Source organism: Blastomyces gilchristii, assembly GCF_000003855.2.
Source record: "Blastomyces gilchristii SLH14081 genomic scaffold supercont1.6, whole genome shotgun sequence".
NCBI classification, from domain to species: domain Eukaryota; kingdom Fungi; phylum Ascomycota; class Eurotiomycetes; order Onygenales; family Ajellomycetaceae; genus Blastomyces; species Blastomyces gilchristii.
In genome coordinates this window covers 367,946-390,171 of record NW_003101677.1, presented here as the reverse complement: position 1 = coordinate 390,171, position 22,226 = coordinate 367,946, and the positions used below count along the sequence as shown (strand labels likewise).

At 29.6% G+C, this 22,226-nt stretch overlaps 1 protein-coding gene across 1 annotated transcript; it reads left to right on the top strand.

The window, feature by feature from the left end:
- Nucleotides 1–14,115: 14,115 nt before the first annotated feature.
- On the top strand, nt 14,116–14,397 carry BDBG_16870 (uncharacterized protein; the record flags this gene model as incomplete). Its single annotated transcript, XM_031724731.1, has 1 exon — nt 14,116–14,397. The coding sequence occupies one exon, from the start codon at nt 14,116–14,118 to the stop codon at nt 14,395–14,397; it is 282 nt and encodes a 93-aa protein (XP_031577870.1).
- Nucleotides 14,398–22,226: the final 7,829 nt, after the last annotated feature.

Below are 22,226 nucleotides of genomic sequence, written 5' to 3'. Positions count from 1 at the left end.
GGGATAATCCCACACAGGAGTTTCGAACAACGTCTGGTTCACGTTTGGCTGGATAACTCCACCACCACACGGGGTATGCGGTCGGCGATGGGGTCAAAATGCTCGTATGATCGAGGGCTTTTCGATGGATCTATCGGCGGGTTCTTATTCAAAAAATCGAGCGAGTTCGTGGTGGAGCGGTTGATATCTGCATAACAGCTTATAACAGTTTACTTTAATTAAGAAACTCTTACAGTAGTAGATTTACTGAGCTCAGAGACTGAGTGAGTTCTGATTCAAGATAGAGTATATTAAGAGAACTAAGAACTCAGTGAATAAACTCTCTTATAGATCTGACTATGTTAAGAAGATCAGAGCAACAGATATAGAGAGACTAGAGAAGACAGAAAAGCTTCATAGAATACTTAGATTAAGTGTTATAAAGAGATTGACTGAAGAGTCTCTCAATTCTCTATAAGAGAAGAGAGAAGAGAGAGAGAAGAAGTCTGTATAATTACTCTATATAACACTGAGAGTTAATACTCTGAGAATCTCTATAAGAATTCTTGAAGAGAGTATCTATAATCTGAAGAGTTTACAGACTTTGAGAAGTACTGTGAAAGATCTGATATAAGAGAAAATAGAGTATAAGTCTTTATAAGATCTTCTTTTTAGATTATCTGAACTACTACTGAAGAATGAATATACTCAGTATATTCAGAAACTGCTTACAGCAGAGACTAACTCTGCAGAAATAAAGAATTAAAGAGACTTAAATAATCTCTTATAAAGAGAGAGCTGAATTTATATACTCATGAATAAGTTTCTATATATAGAACTTATTAAAAGATATTATAACTCTTCTCTAGCAGATTATTTTACAGATACTAGAACTTATAAGTTACTTACAAGAAAATACTTCTAACTGAAGATATAAGAACTTATAAAGAAGATAGTGAATTCTTATACTATTTATCAAAGTTTATAAGTAATATAATTCAGATTATATAAAGAACTTACTTCTCTATTCATCTTATAAGAATCTTGAAAATAGCTAGAAATGAACACTCTTATGAGCCTCTCTGAAAGTAAGAATATATATAATACCTGTTTTAACAGTGTGTTAATAATAGTAGATTACTTTATTAAGATAACACACTTAACACTCACTTATAAGAACTTAAAGTCAAACAATTTAACTTATATCTTTATCTGTAATATGATCTCATTGTATGAGTTATCTGTAAATATTATCTTAGATAGAGAATTAATCTTTATAGAGAAGTTCTAATCTGATCTAATAATTATACTAAAGATTTTATAAGATCTAAGCACAGCTTTTCATCAACAGACAGATAATCAGATAAAATACTTAATAAGTATATTGAAATAGTATCTGCAGTACTTTGTTAATTATAATTAGAATGACTGAGTACATTAGTTATCATTTATAAAGTTTATATATAATAACTTAAAGTATGTTAGTATAGATAAAACTCTCTTTGAAATACTTACTAAGACCTATTCACAGATAATCTTGATAAATCTGTGAGAGTATATTATAGAGTGTGATAATATCTGTGAATAAGCTGAGAGAATTCAGAATATTCAGAAGAAAGTCTGTGAATTCTTAAGAAAGATTCAAGAGTATCAGAAAAGATACTATAACTTTAAGCATATTATAAAGAGTTTTAAGAAAGATAATAGAGTCTGACTGAGTCTAGAAAATATTATTATACAGAGATCTAGTAAGAAGCTGAATCTCTTACAGACAGAGTCTTATAAAATTATGAAGAAAATTAGTTTATAGTTCTATAGATTGAAACTATTATCTGAGTTACAGATATATAATGTTTTTTATATCTCTTTACTCTGTAAATATAAGAAATTCTTAGAAGAGAACTCTGTAACTCATCACTCTATTTATAAAGTACTAGAGAGTGAAAGAGAATATCAGATTAAAGAAATTATTAACTCAGAGAAATAAGATTATAAGCTCTGATTCAAGGTTCAGTGATAAGAGTATTCTAATAAGATGAATAAGTTCATTTGAAAATTATTTAGATAGATAAGATATCTGCAGAAGCTGAAACATAACTTTTATATTATAAATTATGATGAGTCAGAATAATATAATCTTCACTAAGAATCTGATTATAATAAAGATATTAATACTGTTATTTATAAACTCTAGTCTATAAGATAATAAGTTTTCACTGAGATAAACAGTTCACACTGTATATAAAGAGAAGAAGAAATCATATTCTTATTAAAGCTAAAAAATAAAGAAAATAACAATAAAATTATGAATACAATTTAGAGATTAATAAAGAAAAAATAAAGAAAACTCATACTTATATTCTTAATATCTATAACACTTAATTTCTCTGTAACTATTAATGCTTCTCTTTAAAGAAGTAGAGAGTATTATACTCACAGTACAGACAATTATTACATTTAATATAAAGACTGTCAGAAATATACAGACTTTAAAGAAGCTGAATATCAGAGTATACACAGTTATAGCAGAATCTTGAAAACTGATTATCTGTATATATAATCAGATATCTCTTACAAAGCTGTATCTACTCTCTCAGTTATACTGAAGTATTCAGCCTGGAAATAATTGAGATACAGAGAGAGAGCTTATCTGTTCAGATTAACTCTTATCACAAATTCATAATATTCACATTGCCTTGATTACTTGAATTTTACAGGTACTCAGAGACTTATCTCTTATTAATAATGAAATTACAGAAATGCACTGCAGTATGAGAATCATTGATAGAAAACCTAGACATATTTACATATATCTGATTGAAGATTGTATAAGTAAAGAGAGAATAATCATAGATCTGCAGAGCTGCAGAGAACACTGACAGCACTGAGAGCTTTGTAGAAACTATCAGCTAGAGTCTGTAAGAAATTACTTACAGAGAGACTTATAGTAAAGAGTGAGACTACACTGCTTAAAGTCAGAAGCTAATCTAAGAAAGATACAGAGTTAGCTACTGATCTGAAGATCAGATGCAGTGACAGAGCTGAAAGAGATGAAGATACTATTATAAATAATAATATCTCTGCTTTATCAGTTAGTAAAAAGTAATTAGAGAAGTTATAAGAATATCTGTGAGAAGCTCAGCAGTAGTCAGACATTATTTATAAAGATATTAAAATTGAAAAATTTTTATTCTTAAGAAGTTCTTGAATTAATATATAAATATTGTTAGAAACACTCTCTCTCTATTATCTGAGTGAAAACACTTCACAGATGAATAAGAATACTCACAGTTTATAAGAATAAGAGCTGTTACAGAAAAAGAAAAAAGAAGATAAGATTTTATAAATAAATCTGAGATATTTATACTACTCTAAAGAAGTTTATTTATATTATAAGTAATTCTGTAGAATAGTCAGATCACTCTAGTAAATAAAAAGTGATTATAAATTACAGATCTGAATCTTTCTATATAACTATAAAGAGTGATTATAGACTGTAAATATCTTGATTCTATAATTCTGCAGAGTTGATAAAAGAATGAAAAATTTCTTACAATTTTACAGTGTTAAGAAATAATGATTTACAAGAATAAGTGAAAGATTAACTCATGAATACTTCTCTTTAATAAGAGTAATCTTACAGAGAGTTATTTATCTGTAGAATAAATCTGTGTGATAATTATATAAGAATCTTATGAAAATAATTAAGAGTTAACTGAAACTCTTCTGTATAAAAGATGTGAGATGAATTTATATAATAGTCAGAGAAAGATCTGTAAATTATAAAGAATTTCATAGAATAAGAAACTGAGTAACAGACTCTTTTCTCTTTACAGTAATAAGGGATTTTTTCTTACTGAGATTTTTTATAGATATGAAGAGTTTTTAGTAAGTGTTATTACAGTGCTGAGCTAATTCTATGAAATCACTCAGAGAAAGACTTCACAGATGAAGTCTTAATGAGAGAAAGATATATAAGAAATCTCACTTCTTACAGATTCTTTATCTTTATTTCTATCTCTTATATAATTAATAGAGTTAGCAGCTCTTGACTATACACAACTATATAGACTGAAGTTCATAAATACTATTCATAACTTAGCTTAAATACTATTATATATTTAACTTCTACATTTTATCTTTCTACTGTGAATACTTCTAGTAGTTAACAGTACATATCACATTAAGCTGCAAACACCGGAATAATTGCCTGTTGTAATGTGACGGAACCGAAGCAGTGACTAGTCAGCGGTGTCATGTAGAGGTAGTTATTGAGAAGCTGTATGAGTAAGCTTGACTATCTTGCTTAAATAGTGAGCTCATAGACTACAGAGTTATTGTGAGAATATCACAGATATGATACTTAGTATACTAAGAAGATTATATGAGAAATGCAGTAACTCTTATATATATTTCAGTAGAAGAAAAATGAATTACTGACTTCTTTGATGAGAAGTCAGCATCTAGCTATTTTATATAGGCAATGAGTGAATACTCTTCTCTCATTTCATGAGCAAGAATAGTCAGAGTAATATCTCAGCAGTGTCTCACTATTAAGAAAGAGTAATCTGCTGATCTTATATAGAAGTGAGATTTTCATATTCATCAATTGAATCTTTCTATGATATATCTGAATAATGTCATAGAGTGATTGAAAATCTGTTTAAATCATCTATGAAATAAATGAAATTATCTGTATAAAAGTAATAAGCTGTGTGAAATTATAACAGAGTCTTAATATGATTAAGAGTATGATAATATTCTTCTCTTTAAGAGTATAGTCTCAATACTCTCAAGATTATCAGATTAGAAGTTATCTTTATTATATAGTAACAGTTGTTAACTGATTAACAGTATATATACTATACATAATATAAAAGAATAGATAAGTTTTTCAGCTGACTGTATAAATCTTTCTTTTCTTATCTTCATTCAAATCAAATGCATGATAAGTGAGTTTCTTATATATTAATTTAAAATGTGAAAAATATAGTTAATAAGTGACTTACAGATCTCTTATTATATTTCATTCTATATATAAAATTCTCTGTAAAAGTAATGTATTTTAGAGACAAAGCTAATAGTAATGATACAATTTTTCAAAAAGATTCTTCTTCTCTATAAAATATTTTTTTCTCTCTCTCTCTTATCTGTAATAGTGAGTGTATGAGAGTATTGTTCTTGAGAGATAATAAGAAACTTATTCTGACATTTTCTAGTGAGTAATAAACATCTTTATGATGCAGCTGTGATCTCTGTGACTGTCAAGAAAGCTCAGTTGAAGGTAAAGACAGCAGCATTAATGAACTGCAGAAGCACTGCTCTCATTATCACATCTTCTTCTTCTTCTCCTGCTTCTCTTGCAGCCGCGGTGGTAGTCACTGTGTCTTGCAGTGAGATGTCATTGCCAGTCAGTTCATCTGTGTTCAGTTCTTTCTCTGCTCTCTTCACCGCTGTTATAACACTGCCCCCTCTCTCAGTCAACACAGTGATGTATGACCCTGTGTGATCATTCAGAGAGAACTTCAGAAAGAACTTGATTCTGAGAACAGTGACTCTGAGAAGCTCAATTTGTAGTTTCTCTTTCATAGCATATCTGAGCCCTGCTCAGAATACTGCTGAGTTGAGTCTACAGAATTCTGCAGTTTCTTTATCTTCTCTCTGTGAGAAGGCTCTGATACAGTCTCTGATCAGCACTGTTACTTGTCTGTGCTGTACTAAGCAGCTGAAAAAGAAGGAAATCTTATGTATCTGTCTCTTCTCTCACTTCTGTTATTTCTGTTATATCTGTTATAATGACTTCTATCTCTCTGTAAGTATTATCTTACAGAAAGATATTATATCAGCTCTGATAAGAAGCTCAGATACTCAAGCAGTACAGAGTGAGAGTCTCAGAGCTTCAAGTATTGATAAATTCTATTAAGACTGAGAAGATTCTTCTTACTCATCTGTAAAAGAAGATGAAAGTATGAATCTCTGAGATGAAAAAACATCTCAGAATAACTGATCTTAAGAAGAGATCAGCTGATGCTGCTGTTAAAAGTATTATAGAGATTAATCACTGATTAAAGAGAATCTCACTTCAATTGAAGCAGATAATCAAGATATTTTATAAGTTAATAAATTAATATTTCATGTATTTCTCATATTCTTCTGCAGTACTGCAGTGCTAACTTCTCAGCAGACAAAGATATCAGTACTGAAGACTTCAACAGTGAAGAATGAGTTTAGTGAGAATATGATTATTAATAAGTAGAGTCTGATCTCTCTTTTTACTTTTTCAGTGAGCTGTGATCTTATTAGAATAGCAGTAGCTTGTAGATTAATCATATTAATCTTTTTATTAATTTCAAATATTTCTTTTCTCTAACTGCTTCAGGAATTTTACACTTGTATAGTCTTATTAAACTTCTAAAAATTCTTTGAGAGAAAATAGAAGAAGAGTGCTACAGAGTTTACAAGATATCAGCTCATTATCATGAGATTATCTCTAAAAAATTCTTTAAGAAAAATGAGAAGTCTTAAGTAGTATTTCTTACTCAATATTTCTGATATATAACAGAGCAGTTTCTACTAACTGTCTTATAGCTTACAATCTCTTTCTCAGTATTTTTCAAATACTTAAGTAGTTTTCATGAATTCTCTGATAATGAATAATCTTCTTATTTTACAAGATATTGAAGCTTACTGTAATATATTCACTTATTCAATATTTTCTTTATAAGATATTCAGTATCACTCTTAATCTTAATATTATTCAGCTGAGACATCTCTGCTCTGAGATATTACTTATAGAGCTTTGAATAGAAAATATAAAAAACAGAATGAATTGATTTCAATTCTGAGAATAATTTTAACTTATATATCTACTTACTCATCACTCTTATTATTAGAAAAGATTCTAGTCACTGCTTACTAAGCTTCTTATATAGTCTCATTATCTTGATATTCTTTGCTGAAAATAGTACTTAATTCTCTATCAAGAACTTTATTGAAAGATGTTTTCAATTATAGTATTCTATCTACTACTTCTGAGTGCAGTGAATACTTTTCACTGTCTTCTTATAAATTTTATTCAAAAGTTTTAATCTTACTTTTACTTCTGATACTGAGAAGTACTCTGTTCTCTGTATCTATTTAATATTCTAACTGTCTATTCTCTTTTTTGAAATGTTATTTATAACATCACTGAGTAATAAAGAATTATATTCATAATAAGTATAGAAAGAAGATACTTTTAAGATTATATTCTTTACATTATTATGTACAAATTCAGTAATTAGAAGATATTTAGACTAATCATTCTGATAATATAAATAGAACACTTGAAGATGCTATTTTAATGTCTGATTCTGATATTCAGTCTGATTATCTATCTGTGAATGAAATGCAGTACTGAGAAGATATCTTATTATAAGATAATAGTAAAAAGCTGATCAGTATTTACTGATGAAAAGAGATTCTTAATCTGTTATCAATAATTTCAGAGCACTGTAATTATAAATAATAATATTTAAAAATAGATCAGTCAATTCAGAGGCTTTAATCTTTTTATAGATAGAGATATATTTTATTATTTTTATAAAATAATTAATAATGATTAAAATTGAGTTATATTCTTTAACTCTTATCAACTTCAGCAGATTAACTATGAAATTCATTAATAGATTCTATTATAAGCTCTTTGAAACAGATAGTGATATTAACTTACTGTATTACTTATATCACAGAATCTTTATTCTTTAGTAGATATTATAAGTCTTAACATACTCTTTGACATCTGCTCAGAGCTTGTCTTAAATATATTTATATTTTAGAAGCTTCTCAGTCTTCTCTAATCTGAAGTGTTCTATATGAGAATTATTATAATGAATTCTCAATAACTTCTGATACATCACTCTACTATGAGAGACAAAGACTGAATTATTCAGTAGTAGAAGTTTATATTCTTCTAGTTATCAGTGACTTGATTTCTTAGCAGCACTGTCTCACTCAGACTCTGTCTTTTTCAAGTTCAAATCAGATTCTTTCTTCTTTAACTTCTGAATTCAAACTGCAGTAGAGACATTTCTCTTCTATAATTTATTAATAAATTTCAAAAGTAGTCAGATTGAAAGATTATAGATCATTTCATTCTTTATCAATTCAATAATAGTAAGATGTAATATAAGAAGCTCATGATCTTTAGTGTCAGTTCTCTGCAAGAATCTGAGTTTTCTTTCATCTTCTATACTGAGTCATGTATCTGTCTTATCAGCACTGTTTCTGAGCTTTAGAGAATCTTAATCTCCTGCAGTCAGCTTCTTCTATAGTGATAACAGAGGTTCTTTTATAGAATTCTTCTCTGTATTAATGATATTATAATCAGGCTATTTAGATAGTATATTAATGAGGTTAAGCTGATCTGAACAGTATTAAATATAGAAATCATACTCTGAAAGCAGCTTCACTCATCTGACTTGATATTCTGTTAAGCTCTTTATTATTAAGAAGTAATGTAGATTTATATGATTAGTGAGAACTTACACTAAGTACTTACTACTCTGAAAATAATGTTATCAGATCTTAAAGAATTTAATAATTATTAACATCTCTTGATTATAAGTATTATATCTTCTCTGCATGAGTAATAACTTCTTGAAGAAGAAGATCACTGATCTTCATTTACAGTGTCTTATAGACTCTGTGAAAAAGTCTTCTCTTACAGACATTTCATTGTCTGTATCTTTAGAAGTAATTATTCTCTAATTCTTTTAACATTAAAAGATCTCTGATGTCAACTGTGAAAAGATTTCACAGATCTCATTCTCAGATACATCAGTCTTATACTGACTGAGTAAGTCAGAGTTAAAGTGATTCAGTATTATGACATCTGTAAAAGCTTGTTTCAATTCTATAAATATCTGCACAGTATCTTAAGTGAGAATAAACAGTTCTGTTTTTCTGTCTTTCACACTTCTCTTTAACGGATCTGTAAGAAGAGCAGTAATTTATGAATATGTATAGATGAATTATCTGTAGAAATTTACAAATTCTAGAAATATCTGCATCTTACAGTACATCTGCAGCATCAGCCAGTTCTTGATAATAGAGACCTGACTTCTGTTCATTAAAATGCTGTTTATCTTAATAATATAATCTAAGAAATCAATCTTCTGTATATAGAATAAGCATTTTTCAGTGTTTATATAGAGTTAATACTATCTCAAGCAACTCAACACTTCTTAAACATGAGTATCATATTCTTTCTTCATTTTTGAGAAGATTAGAATGTTGTTCAAGTATACTATACAGAAGATGTTAACAAGATCTCACAGTATCTCATTTATATAGATCTGAAAGATAACTGAAGTATTACAAAGATCAAAAGATAAAACAAGACATTCAAAATTACTGTACTTGATATAAAAAGCTGTTTTTCAAATGTTGTCTTTATTAACTCTGATTCTATAATAGATATTCTGTATATCAATCTTTGAGAATATCTTTACTTCAGATAATTGATTGATCATCTTATTAATTAATAATAATAAATAGTAATTCTTAACTGTCATCTTATTGATGTCTCTGTAGTCTATGCATAAATGTAGCCTACTATTCTTCTTAAGTATAAAGAGTATAGACATCTCTGCTGAACTCTTTGATAAATATATTCAGTTCTTTAATTACACTTTCTCAAGATATTTGTACAGAACATTCAATTTCTTTACAGATAAGTTATAAAGAGGCCTGTACAGTGTTATTACATCATCTTCAAGATAAATCTTATGTCACATCTTGATATCAGGAAACTTCACTGCTTTTCTTTCTGAAAAGACATTCTTATAATCTGTAAAGAGATGTTATGTATATTCATCTTCAATAACAGATACTGCTGCTAGTCTTATAGCAGAGATAATAACTTCTTCATCTATTCTCAAGTCTCAGTCATCTGCTATACAGTATATTAACTCTATCTTTTTCTCAAGATTCTTCTAATAAAACTCTTCAGATTTCTCTATCACTGTCTCTTCATTAGTGAGACAGTACTATCACATCTAAGTAAGTCAGTCAAGAAGAGAATTGTTTTCTCTCAATTATAAAAGATCTAGAATGACATTCTCATCTATGATATTAATAGTATAAAGAAGTAGACTGCTCTTCTTAAAGATTTCTTCTGAGTCTGTAATCACATATTTTACTTAAATTATGCTAAAATAGTGATACTTTATTTCATTAGTAAATTTCATATAATCTGACAGATCTATCTTCTTTCAACTCTTCATTAAAGAAAAGAAATAGAATATGAAGTTAGTATTTATCTCAGAGTTGAGTAGATATCTCACTAATATCTTCTTATTCAGAGTATGCATTATGATTATAATATAAACTTGAAGATATGAGAATTATCAATTCTTTATTTCTTTCTCTTCTTTATCTTCTGTGAATACATTTATTAGAAGAGAAGTTAACTTTAAGAAGATATCTTCTCAGTTTCTTTTCTTCTTCAGCTTCTTATAATTACTAGCATAGTAATTATTAGCTCTGCAGTTAAAACAGAGATCTTTATTAAATCTTTTTTAACATTTCTTTATAGTGAGTGAAGAATTAGAATACTTAAAATTCTTCTTTACTTTCTCTACACTGAAGCTGTTATGATACTGTTTAGATTCTGTTATTAATTACTTAGAAGAGATCTTATTAACTTTTTTCTCAGAGAATTAATTATTCAAATAGATTTAAGAAGTTAGGTTAACAAGCTCAGTGTGATTAATTAATGAACTCTGATACTATAATATTATTATTCATATCTTATAAGTCACCTTCATAAGATAAAGCTGTGTTTTTAATTGATTTAAATTATTGATCAATTTCTCTCAATATTCTTCAAATCTTGTATTGAAATTGAAAGAATTCTCATCATTTTATTAATATAATGAGTTGAACTGCTGTATCACTATGAAGCTGTGATTATAGTAATCTTCAATTTAATTCAGTAGAAAGTTCTTGAATTCTTCTCAAGTTATTATAGTATTAGTACACTCAAACTCTCTCTTCTTAATAACTCAAGTAATTGCAGAGATGTCTTCAAGAAGGTTGACAGTATATATTACTTATATCTTATAAGTATTATACTGACTCAGATTAAGGTGGAATTTCTGTTCAAGAATACAGATAAAGCTGTGAAATTCAGACAATATATTTCTCTTATATCTTGAAGAATTTCTAATCTTAATCTCTCTATCTTTATAATAGATGTAGGTGTGTAGAGGCTGCAGTGATAGCAGAGTGATTGAAGAGCTTATATTAAAATGTACAGCAGGTTTAGAAATCTCAGATTTCTGCTGAGATAGAGATGTATACACTCTAAAGAATAATGTAGAGTTTCTCTCAGAGAGTGAGATCAGATCAGTCTCTGTGTGAGTGTATAAGACTATATTAATCTGTTAAAGCTTAACTGATTCAAACTTATAATCAGATTGAGCAATTCAAATTGTAACATAATAGAACTGAAGTGATGACTAGTTAGTAGTATTATATAGAGATAGTTATTAAGAAGCTGTATAAGTGAGCTTAACTATCTTGCTTGAATAGTGAGCTCATAGACTACAGAGTTAATGTGAGAATATCATAAATATAATACTTAGTATACTAAGAAGATTGTATAAGAAACACAGTAACTCTTATATATATTTCAGTAGAAGAAAAATAAATCACTAACTTCTTTAATAAGAAGTCAGCATCTAGCTATTCTATATAGATAATGAGTGAATACTCTTCTCTCATTTCATGAGTGAGAATAGTCAGAGTAATATCTCAGTGACATCTCACTGCTAAGAAAGAGTAATCTGCTAACCTCATATAGAAGTGAGGTTCTCATATTCATCAATCAGATCTTTCTATAATATATCCGAATGATGTCATAGAGTGGTTGGAAACTGGTTTGAACAGCCTGCGGGATGAATGAAATCATCCACATGGAAGTGATGAGCCGTGTGAAACCGCAACGGGGCCTTGGCGCGGCCGGGAGCGTGACACCTGTGAGTACTTATTCTTAGACTTCTGCTTCTTTCTTCTGTAAAAGTCAATTACAGTAAATAAATAAGCATGTATATATATCTATAGAGGCGTCCGCTCATCTTCATCTTAGAGAAGAAGACAAGATTTACCTTTTTACATATATAATACGTGATTAACATACATTATAGATAATGTATACTGCAGTGATCTAGATAATGATTTTACAGTTATATAGTATTAATAAGAATTAGAATTTTTATAATATCTGATATTAAGCAGTAGATCAGATCTGATATTCACAGTTAACTATCTTTCAAGATTTAACTCATAGTTATATAAGAGATGTTAATCAGCATTGAAACATATTCTATAATATGTCAAGAAGATCAAGAACTATGATATATTATATAAGAAAGAGAGTGATAACTTGAGTTCTATTATATATTGTAATTCAAATTAAGCAGAGGTGAATTCTCAATACAAATTAATAACTAACTATATCATATTTATAAATGAATCATCAATATTATAATGATTGCAGAGATAAACATCTATTATTAAATTAATTACAGAGACTGAATATATTACAGCTAGTAAAGCAGCTTATAAGATTGTCTGACTAAGTGATATGTTATATAATACTGAATTAATGAATAAAAAAGCAAAGATCTGTTCAAGACTATAAGTTAATAATAAGAGTGTAATTAATCTAGTAAAAGAAGAATCTCTAATATATTAATCATATTATATTAAGATAAGATATTATATTCTTCAAAATCTGATTGAAAAAGAATATATTATTATAAAACACATTGATTCTACAGTTAATGTAGCTGATGACCTTATCAAGTCATTAATGAGATTAGCATTTGAGAAATTTATTAAGAAGATTAACTTGAAGAAGATTAAAAGAGACTAGAGTACTAATAATACATTATATTATTAAATATTATATGTATCTGTTAATTTTGACAGTTATTACTATACAGATGCTTTTTCTAATAGAGAAATCAGAGTCTGATTGATATAATTAATTATTATTATGTTTTTGAAGAAATTGCAATGAAATGAGTGAAATAATGACAGTGTAATTAGTAAGGTGTTGTAGCAAGAGAAGGTGTTGATGATTACTACATTTACTCCAATCACATGCTACTCAACTTATATAGTGTTGAGAGTGATTCCGCAGTTAATCAACTCTTCTATCAGCAGACGCTGATAATGATTGAGCTCTTTTGCCTCAGTAGTCTACAGATTATAAGACTGTTAAGCATGAGTCTCACTGTGATTAACATGCATAAGTTCAATCTCAGAATAGACTTAAAAATTTCTAATAAATACTCTGAACATTTTAACAGTGTTAAGAGATATTTCAGAAGTGTGCTCTAGAAGTTCTGTGAGCTCTAGAACTGACTAAGTTCACTAAGAGAAGTCATTGTGAGAAGTCACTGAAGAGAGTCACTGAGAGAAAGTACTGTACTCTGTGATAGCTGATCTGAGAGAGAGTGTTGAGAGTTCTGCAGTTGATCAGTGTCAGAAAAAAGAGGTTATACACTACTGAACGCCATCAACATTATATTACTACAATATTTCTCATCATTATCAGCTTACTACAATACTTGTCTAATACTTGCTTATGCTAGCTCTCTTGGCTCGCACATATATTTTACTATAAATAGCTCTATCTTTTGTATGAAATAGATATATTAGATAGTGCATAGATAAGATAATAAGCAGATCTTGATACATATAAGATTTATATGTCTTTAATATATTCATTCATGACACTCATTCTGACAGTTATGAGCCTGGTAAGCAGTATCTGAAGAGAAGCGTGATACACTGATCTTAATTCTCATTTGAATTTGACAACAATCATTTGAACTGAGATGATTGATCCTCATTTATATACAGTTCAAAATACTCAATCATTATACTATACCTGATTCTCAATAATTGATCCTCATTTATATACAGTCTGAAATACTCGACTGTTATACCTGATTTCTAATTCTCACTTGTATATGTTCTGAAATACTTGACTGATATACACTCTGAATTCTGATCATATCTATTCTCAAATACTTGAACTGATTCCTCAATCCATTCAATATAACTGATATGACAGACAAGACAATGTCTAGTACAACTGTACACCTTAGCATTTCTGAAGATTGGAAACTTTGGTACAAGCATATGCAAGGATATGCAAAGAACAAGAAGATATCAGACTTCATCAATCTTGATAAACCTGATATCTTCTCTGAACTAGAAGAACCTCTGAAACCAGAGTATTTAGAAGAAGCTATCACAGAGGCTAAGATAGCATATGATATCAAGGTCACTGCGTGGAAAATCAAATATATGAAATATGAGAAATTGAATGAAGGTATGACAAAGATACAAGATGTTATATAAAGAACAGTGAATGCCATGAAACTATGACATGTATGCAGTGAGAATGATGATGTAAAGAACATTATTCATTCATTAAGAGATTGTCTCTCACTCACAACTGCAGACTATCAAGATGATGTGAGAACCTGATATCACAACCTCTGCAAAGCACTGAAAAACAGAGGTATAGAGAAGTAATTAAATGACTGATCTCTCATTGAAGATGATATCAAAGAGGCAGACATAGCTGAGCAGTTTAACTTGAAGAAAGATTTCTTAAATGCGAACCTAGCTATTGATGCAGGTTATATATAAGCATGAGCTAAGAATGTCTGACATGATAAAGATGTCATATCTTTGATAGAGTAAGTTAAGGACTTCAAGAAATGATATAGAGAAATGAATATTCTCAAAGAAGATAAACCTATGAACTTCACTACTCTTAATAAAAGATCTCAGTAATTCTCATCATCAGCAACATTTGAAAACTGCATCTGCAGAGCCTGTCACTGATACACTCAGTGCTACTATCTCAATTCATCAAGGAAGTCACCTGAATGAAAGGAAAATGAGAAGAAGAGAACTCAGATCAATCAAGCTCTTAAAAATCAAGAATTGAAGAGACATGTTGATCATGCAATATCTAGAGATTTATTCATGAATACAGATATAATAGATGTCAATGAAGCAGTTCTAGAAGGAATGATTCTGAAGCAATCAGATTATCAATCTATTGATCAACAGATCTGAAAAATATCAATGAACTCTTTAAATTCTCACTTCTACCTCTGAAACTCCTGAATCTTTGATACTGGTGTGAAACAGTATATATGCAATAATTGAACACATTTCCTATTCTTTACATCTGTGAATGAGAATGCAGAAGTTTATACAGGCGATTCCAGCACTAAAGTTGAAGATTATGAAACTGTTAGAACAATCATGATAAATGAAGCAGATAAGCAGTTCAATATCAACCTCATTAACACAGCTTACATTCTGAATTTCCATACAAATATCATCACATGGAAACTGTGTTTCCATATAGAAGGCATCTATTATGATGAAAAAGACTTCAGATTGTAAAAACATGCAGATAATACAATCTTTACACATGTTAAAGTATTTAAGAAATTACTAGTTACAGAATATAATAGTGAAACAGCTGTTTTCTCAACTATCTCAGAAAAATCCACTACTGAAGCTGATGCAGCTATCACATCACACACTTCTAACATCACTATATCTGAAAAAATGATATCTTCAAATTCTTCAACTTCTACAAATCTTTCTTCTAATCTGTCAAAACACACTTCAACAAATCATTCTTTCAACCTGTCAATACACACAAAATCTTCTTAAAAACCTAAGATCTCTATAGCTACTCAGTCTACATGGTATAAGAGATTAGAACATTCATTGAAAATTATCATTTAAAAGCTTATAAATGATGCAACTGGCATTCAAATCATCAATCTAGAAAATGCTGTGAATGAGCTTATCACTGAGCTTTGTAAACCCTGTTATCTATCTAATGCAAAAAATCAAATATCTAGACATTCTCACATTAGATCTCAAATATCATTCAAACACCTATATGCAGATATCACACATGACTCTACACAGTGCTATAATGATGAGTATTATCTCATATATTTCATGTGTGATTATCTCTGTTTCTATATAGCTATAACAGCTATCTGAAAATCAGAAATCTGAAAAGCTCTTAGACAAGCTATCAATTGAATTAAATGTCAATTCAACTGTACTATAAAGATCATTCATATTGACAATGATACTGCAGTCAAGAAAGCAGATGACTTCATAAATTAAGTGAATGATAAAGGCCTAGAGATGAAGTATTCTTCAGAGTATATTCATGAGCAAAATGATGCAGCAGAGTAAGCAGAAGCAATATTAATAACAAAAATAAGAACTTTATAGATAGAATTTCTTCTGTCATAATCACTTTTTCCTGAGATTGCACTTACTGTTATCTATCTAGTGAATTGAACCTCTACTAGAATCCTAGATTAAAAGTCATCTCTATGAGTATTGAAAGAATTTCTATAAATCAAATCTTACTTCTGCACTCATCTTCAAATCTACAGATATCACATCTATGCAAAGATACTGAATGAAGTTCTCAATAGAAACTGCTCTCAGAAGCTAGATCTCTGAGCATATATTGAAAATCTAGTTGAATATGATTCTATAAACATCTATTAAATTTGAATTTCACACTTAGAATGAGTAATAAGAGCAAGAGATGTGATATTTGATAAGAATAGAAAATTCAACTCTGAAGATCTCTACATTGAAAGACAACTAAAAGATTAAGTATCTAAGAAGATGAAGCTTCTATATATGAAAGTTCAAGAATTATCAATGACTTCTATCAATCAATTGAAAGAGAGTATAGATGCAGATATTAATGTTTTCTATTTTGAAGAAAATGCTCAAAGCTCTGAAAAAATAGAGGAGAAAAATAATGAGTATAAATATTATAATATTTCAATCCTTTCTACATCAGATTCAATATCAGAGTCAACAGATTCTGATGTTAATATTAATACTCATTCAGCTGTGATAGATAATTGAACACAGAATATTACATCTAGAGCTTATAATATCAGTACTGACTTTAATGAAGTAAATATCATTGATAATCACAGAATCTGAAAACACAGAGCTGTTCATCTTATGACAGTTTCAAATGCTAAAAACAATCTGTTTTGAATAATTAATGAGACATTCTCTCAATCACACTCAGACTTCTACAAGTCTCAATATTTATTTTCAAATACTGTTTTCACAGTTATCAATAATACAGCTACATCAACAGCATTCATACTGACTTCAAGAATTCATAGATCTCAACTGTCAGATTCACTGAATCACTGAGCAGATGTTAAAAAACACTCACATTGTGAAGAATTTGAGAATGCTGTTAAGTGAGAATGAGATAGTATATCTCTGCAGAATACATATGAAATTACTAGCAGATTACAGAGATATGTCTCAGTTATTTCTCTATAATAAATATTCATCTACATGTGGTTCGGAAGAACGTACGACCGTCGGATAATAACGCGGCCGCTTCCGAACTACTAGCGTACGCGTATGAGTGTAAAGGGGCCATAGCGGCTGCTAATTAATTTAGCGTATGATATTACAATATATAAGAAGCCGGTGTATGCCTGTAATTGTACACTGGCTTAAGCAATCTTTTGAATGACATCTGGTAGCATGTCTAAAAACCGGTGAGGAGCGCAGGCTTCTCCAGGGCGTGATAATTCCATCTATGAAGCAATTCATAGTTATCATGCCAGTGTGATTCTAGAATGTCTCAAAAGATAGTGTATGAAGAGTGATGAGTGGAAGAGCATCTGATTGATGTTGCTTCACTTGTTGAGGGAAAACTCCATGCCCAGGCGAATGCCATGTATGCGAATGAATGAGGTGTGAGAAAAGAGATGAGAGTGGTGAATCAGATTCAAAGAAGACTGCTCTTCACTCAAAGGGATAAAAGAAGAGGTGGCCATCACCGGAGTTGTATGATGATAACAGAAATCATATAATGATATAGCGATAGAATGATATAGCAATATAATGATACAGTGATATAGTGATATAATGATAGATATTGTATGATCAATGAGAAAACCACTGAAATGAATACCTCTTCTAGCTAATATGAATAACACCCTTCTCTGCTACCTGAACTGGAAGATATGTAGAACCTCTCAGAGAGTTTACTTGAAGCAGTAAGAAAAGCAGCTGAGACTGCTGAACTGAAATTGAAGCTTTGTACATATACAAGAATTCTAAACAAGATTGAGATCTTGCATACACAGTGACAGGCTGAGACAGAAGTTAAATAATAATTGATATTCACTGTAGATCAAGCATTCACTATGAAGAGCTTTGCTGACACAATTATCATCATTAATAAGAATAGAGAAAACCAGATCTTAGATCTGCAGTAGAAGATTAAATATTTACACAGATAGATAACTATATCAAATCTGAAGATCTTATCATGATTGTTCATAATCTCTTCAGAAGCATACACATTATTGAAGATTACTACACAGAATGAGAATCTGAGCATGAAATATATCAAGCTGAGAGATCTGCTGAAGTCATCAAGCTTTAATAACAACTGAAAAAATAATGCTACAATCAGCTAACTAAGTCAGATGTGATTATATTATCAGATTGAATATGAACTCACAGATAGATAGTTAATGAAATTTTAACAAGTCTTAAGATCTGCTGTGTTTCTACACAGAAAAGTGAAGTTATTATAAATAATTAATGAAAAGATGAATCTCACAGATCTGAAGTAATATTCATTCTTATAAACATGAAATGAGTTTTTCAAATGAATCTTGCATAACTTTGAGAAAGTGAATATATAAGACAAGTGTTATGAATACTTCACTAAGTGTAGATAAGTGAGTAATCTTATATCATACTTTACACACTTCAGCTTATACTATCTTGTGTTGAATGAAGAGCTTTTAATATCTTTCTATTTATAGATCTTCATTCATAATCTTACACCTGAGTTAAGAGTGAAATGAAAATGCTTAATCTTATAGTCAGGCACAGTGAAGAAAGCATACAATATTCTCATTATATGAGAATAAGTGAGTCAATTGTGATAGAAAATACTGCAATTGAGTATGCTTTAACAGAGAATGAGTAATCAGACTTCTATGACACAAGTTACACACTCAGATATAATGAATTCAGATCTGAATGTCATTGTTAAAGTGCTGAATTCTCTGAAAAAGAAATTCTCTGAATGAAAATCTTGATATTACAAGTATTAAGCTTGCTTCAACTGTGAATATCAAAATTATGATATAAAAGATTGCACTCAGTATACATAGTTAAGAGAAGCAAGAGAGTTAAAAAACTAGTAGAATCAGTGAGCTCAGAGACACTTGCTGATATTCTATGAAAAGTCTTCAAAGTGAAAGAGATACTCATGTTAAATAACTCTCTGAATTCTATAAATACTAAGAGAAAGCAGGCTTCTAACTGAGATGTGAGTAAGAATGAAGTGAACACTCATCTGAATGTCTTGAGATCTGAAATGTTAATATATAGAAGACACTTGAATAAGAATCAAGAGATAGCTGTAAAAGTGTTAGCAGATACAGAAGCTTTTATATAATATATTAGTAATTATATAATCTGAAGATTGAAAGAGGTTCACTGAGTGAAGAATCTCTGATACATAAGATTATCTAATAACTGATATTTAATATCATCTGTAAAAGTAAGAGTTCTCTTGTACTTCAGAGAATGATCTTGCTATATTTGAGTATAAGAGCTGCAGAATGTGAAATATAATCTTATTCTCAGACTTAATTAGTTTCAAAGGTTTAATCTGCAGATTCAATGATATACATATCATATACAGTTAACTGATAGAAAGAAAATGATTCATATAATTCTATTAACTGATATGAGAAGAACATTTCATGTCTCTGATATAGAAGAGTTAAATCTGCTTATACATTAATAAGCAAAGAGAATAATTTATAAGATCTTATCTGAAAGTATTCTGTATATTATACAGAATCTGAAAGTGAAGAAAATCAAGATAAAAGATAAGTGAGAGAATAAGTGTATGAAGAAGCTTCTGAAGAAGTATGAGAAGGTCTTTCAAACAGATCTTTCACTGAAATTGCTGCCAGAATGAGAATTTGTACATGAGATTAACATAAAGAATGCAAAATCAGTCAATCAGAATGCATATTCTCTGTCACAAACACATCTTAAAGAACAGAAGTATCAGATCACAGATCTTCTAGAATATAATCTCATATAACTCTTATTAAGTGTGTGAGGCTTTTCAGTTCTATTTGTGAAAAAGATAAGTGAGAAGTGATGAATATGTATTAATTACTGAGTACTTAACAAGCTTATGATTAAGAATGAATATTCACTGTCATGAATTCAATAACAGTTGAATACAGTTGAAAACATCTGATATCTATCAAAGATTGATCTTCTCTCAGAATACTGACAGATCTGTGTAAATGAACTGTCAGTTCTGTGAACTGTGTTTAATATATAATAAGAGAAGTTCAAATTTCTGGTAATACTATTTAATCTGACAAATGTGCCTGTTATCTTTTAAATGATGATAAATACAATTCTTCATAAACAGAATGAAACCTCATATCTTATATATCTCAATAATATTCTAGTCTTTTTAAACTTATATAATGAATATCTGAAGCATCTCAATGAAGTGCTTACAACTCTGGCAGAGTATAAGCTCTATATCAAATTAATCAAGTATGTGTTTAAAATGAAAGAGTTGAAGTTCATAGAATATGTAGAGAGTGATGACTGTATACACTTCATTTCAGAGAAATTGAATGTCATAGTAAATTAGTCATGGCTGAGAAATGTACATTATGTATAACAGTTTCTTAAGTTAGTCTCATACTACTGTAGATTCATCAAGAATTTTATATAAATATCTGTATTACTCTCAGATCTCTTAAGAGAAATAGATACAAATCTGTGAAAGAAGAAGTTTTATTCAATCATCTGAAATGCTGTGTGTGAAGAGGCTTTTCTCACACTGAGAGAATATGTAATAACATTCTCAGTACTTATTTAATCAGATTATGATAAATCTTTCTATATTAAGATAAACATATCTGAATGAGCTATTGAAGATGCTCTTCTACAGATGAGTAAGAATAGCAAGCTGTACTCAGTGATGTACAATGATAGAAAACTATCAAGCACTGAGCTCAATTACTCAGTGTATGAAAAGGAATTGCTAGTAATCAAGCACACACTGATGTTGTGAAATAGATATATTGACAACAGGTATACAACAACAGTGACCACAGATCATGAAAGTCTCATCTATCTATAATCAATGATAAAATCTTTCAAATGCTTAGCATGTTGAATCTTGAAGTTTCAAGTGTATAATCTTCATATCAAATACTAAAAGAGATCAGACACTGTAATGTCTGATGCAATCAGTTACAGACCTGATTTCATAAGTGAGAGTTCTGTGAATCAGGCATAAGAAATGTTTGTATTAAATGTGCTGAGAGGATGCAAGGAATCAGAATGAGTGAATACTATAATCTCTTACTTGAAGAATAATAAGATGTCAGATGATAAGCATCTTATGAGAGTAGTAGAAGAGATGCTTCTGAACTTCAAGCTGAGAAAATTGAGAAATGAAAATGACATTATGCTTTATCACAATCTAGAATACACAGAAGCTCTCTATCTAGAATCTTTATTTAGATGTGACTTGATGACTTGCATGCACAAGGAATTCAGTCACTTAGAAAGCTCTGAACTCATGAGTGTACTTAAATCAAGAGTATACTGGCCAAGCATGGCTGAGAACATTCAGGCATATGCTCACAAGTGCCTGAATTGCCAGGTCATGAAAGAATCTAAGAAAGGGTTAGAATATGAGAAAGTGCAATATCAGATGAAGTGTATAATACAACTGTTCAAACAATGAGAAATGAATCTCATAGATATATTGCTGTGAACATCAAATGAAAATCAATGAATAATCACTGCTATTGATTACACTACTGACTGGCCAGTTGTGAAAGCAGTTTCAGAGATAATAGAGAAGATGATGATGAAGTTTCTATATAATGAGATCTATGTTAACTATGAAATGCTGTGTGAGATTCTAACTGATAACAGTGTGAACCTTATAGAAGAAGTAGTGAGGCATTTCATGAGTCAGTTATAGATAAGATATTGTAGAACAATGCTATATTATCTGTGAATAAACAGAAAGATGAAATGCTTGAATAAAATCTTGAGCAACA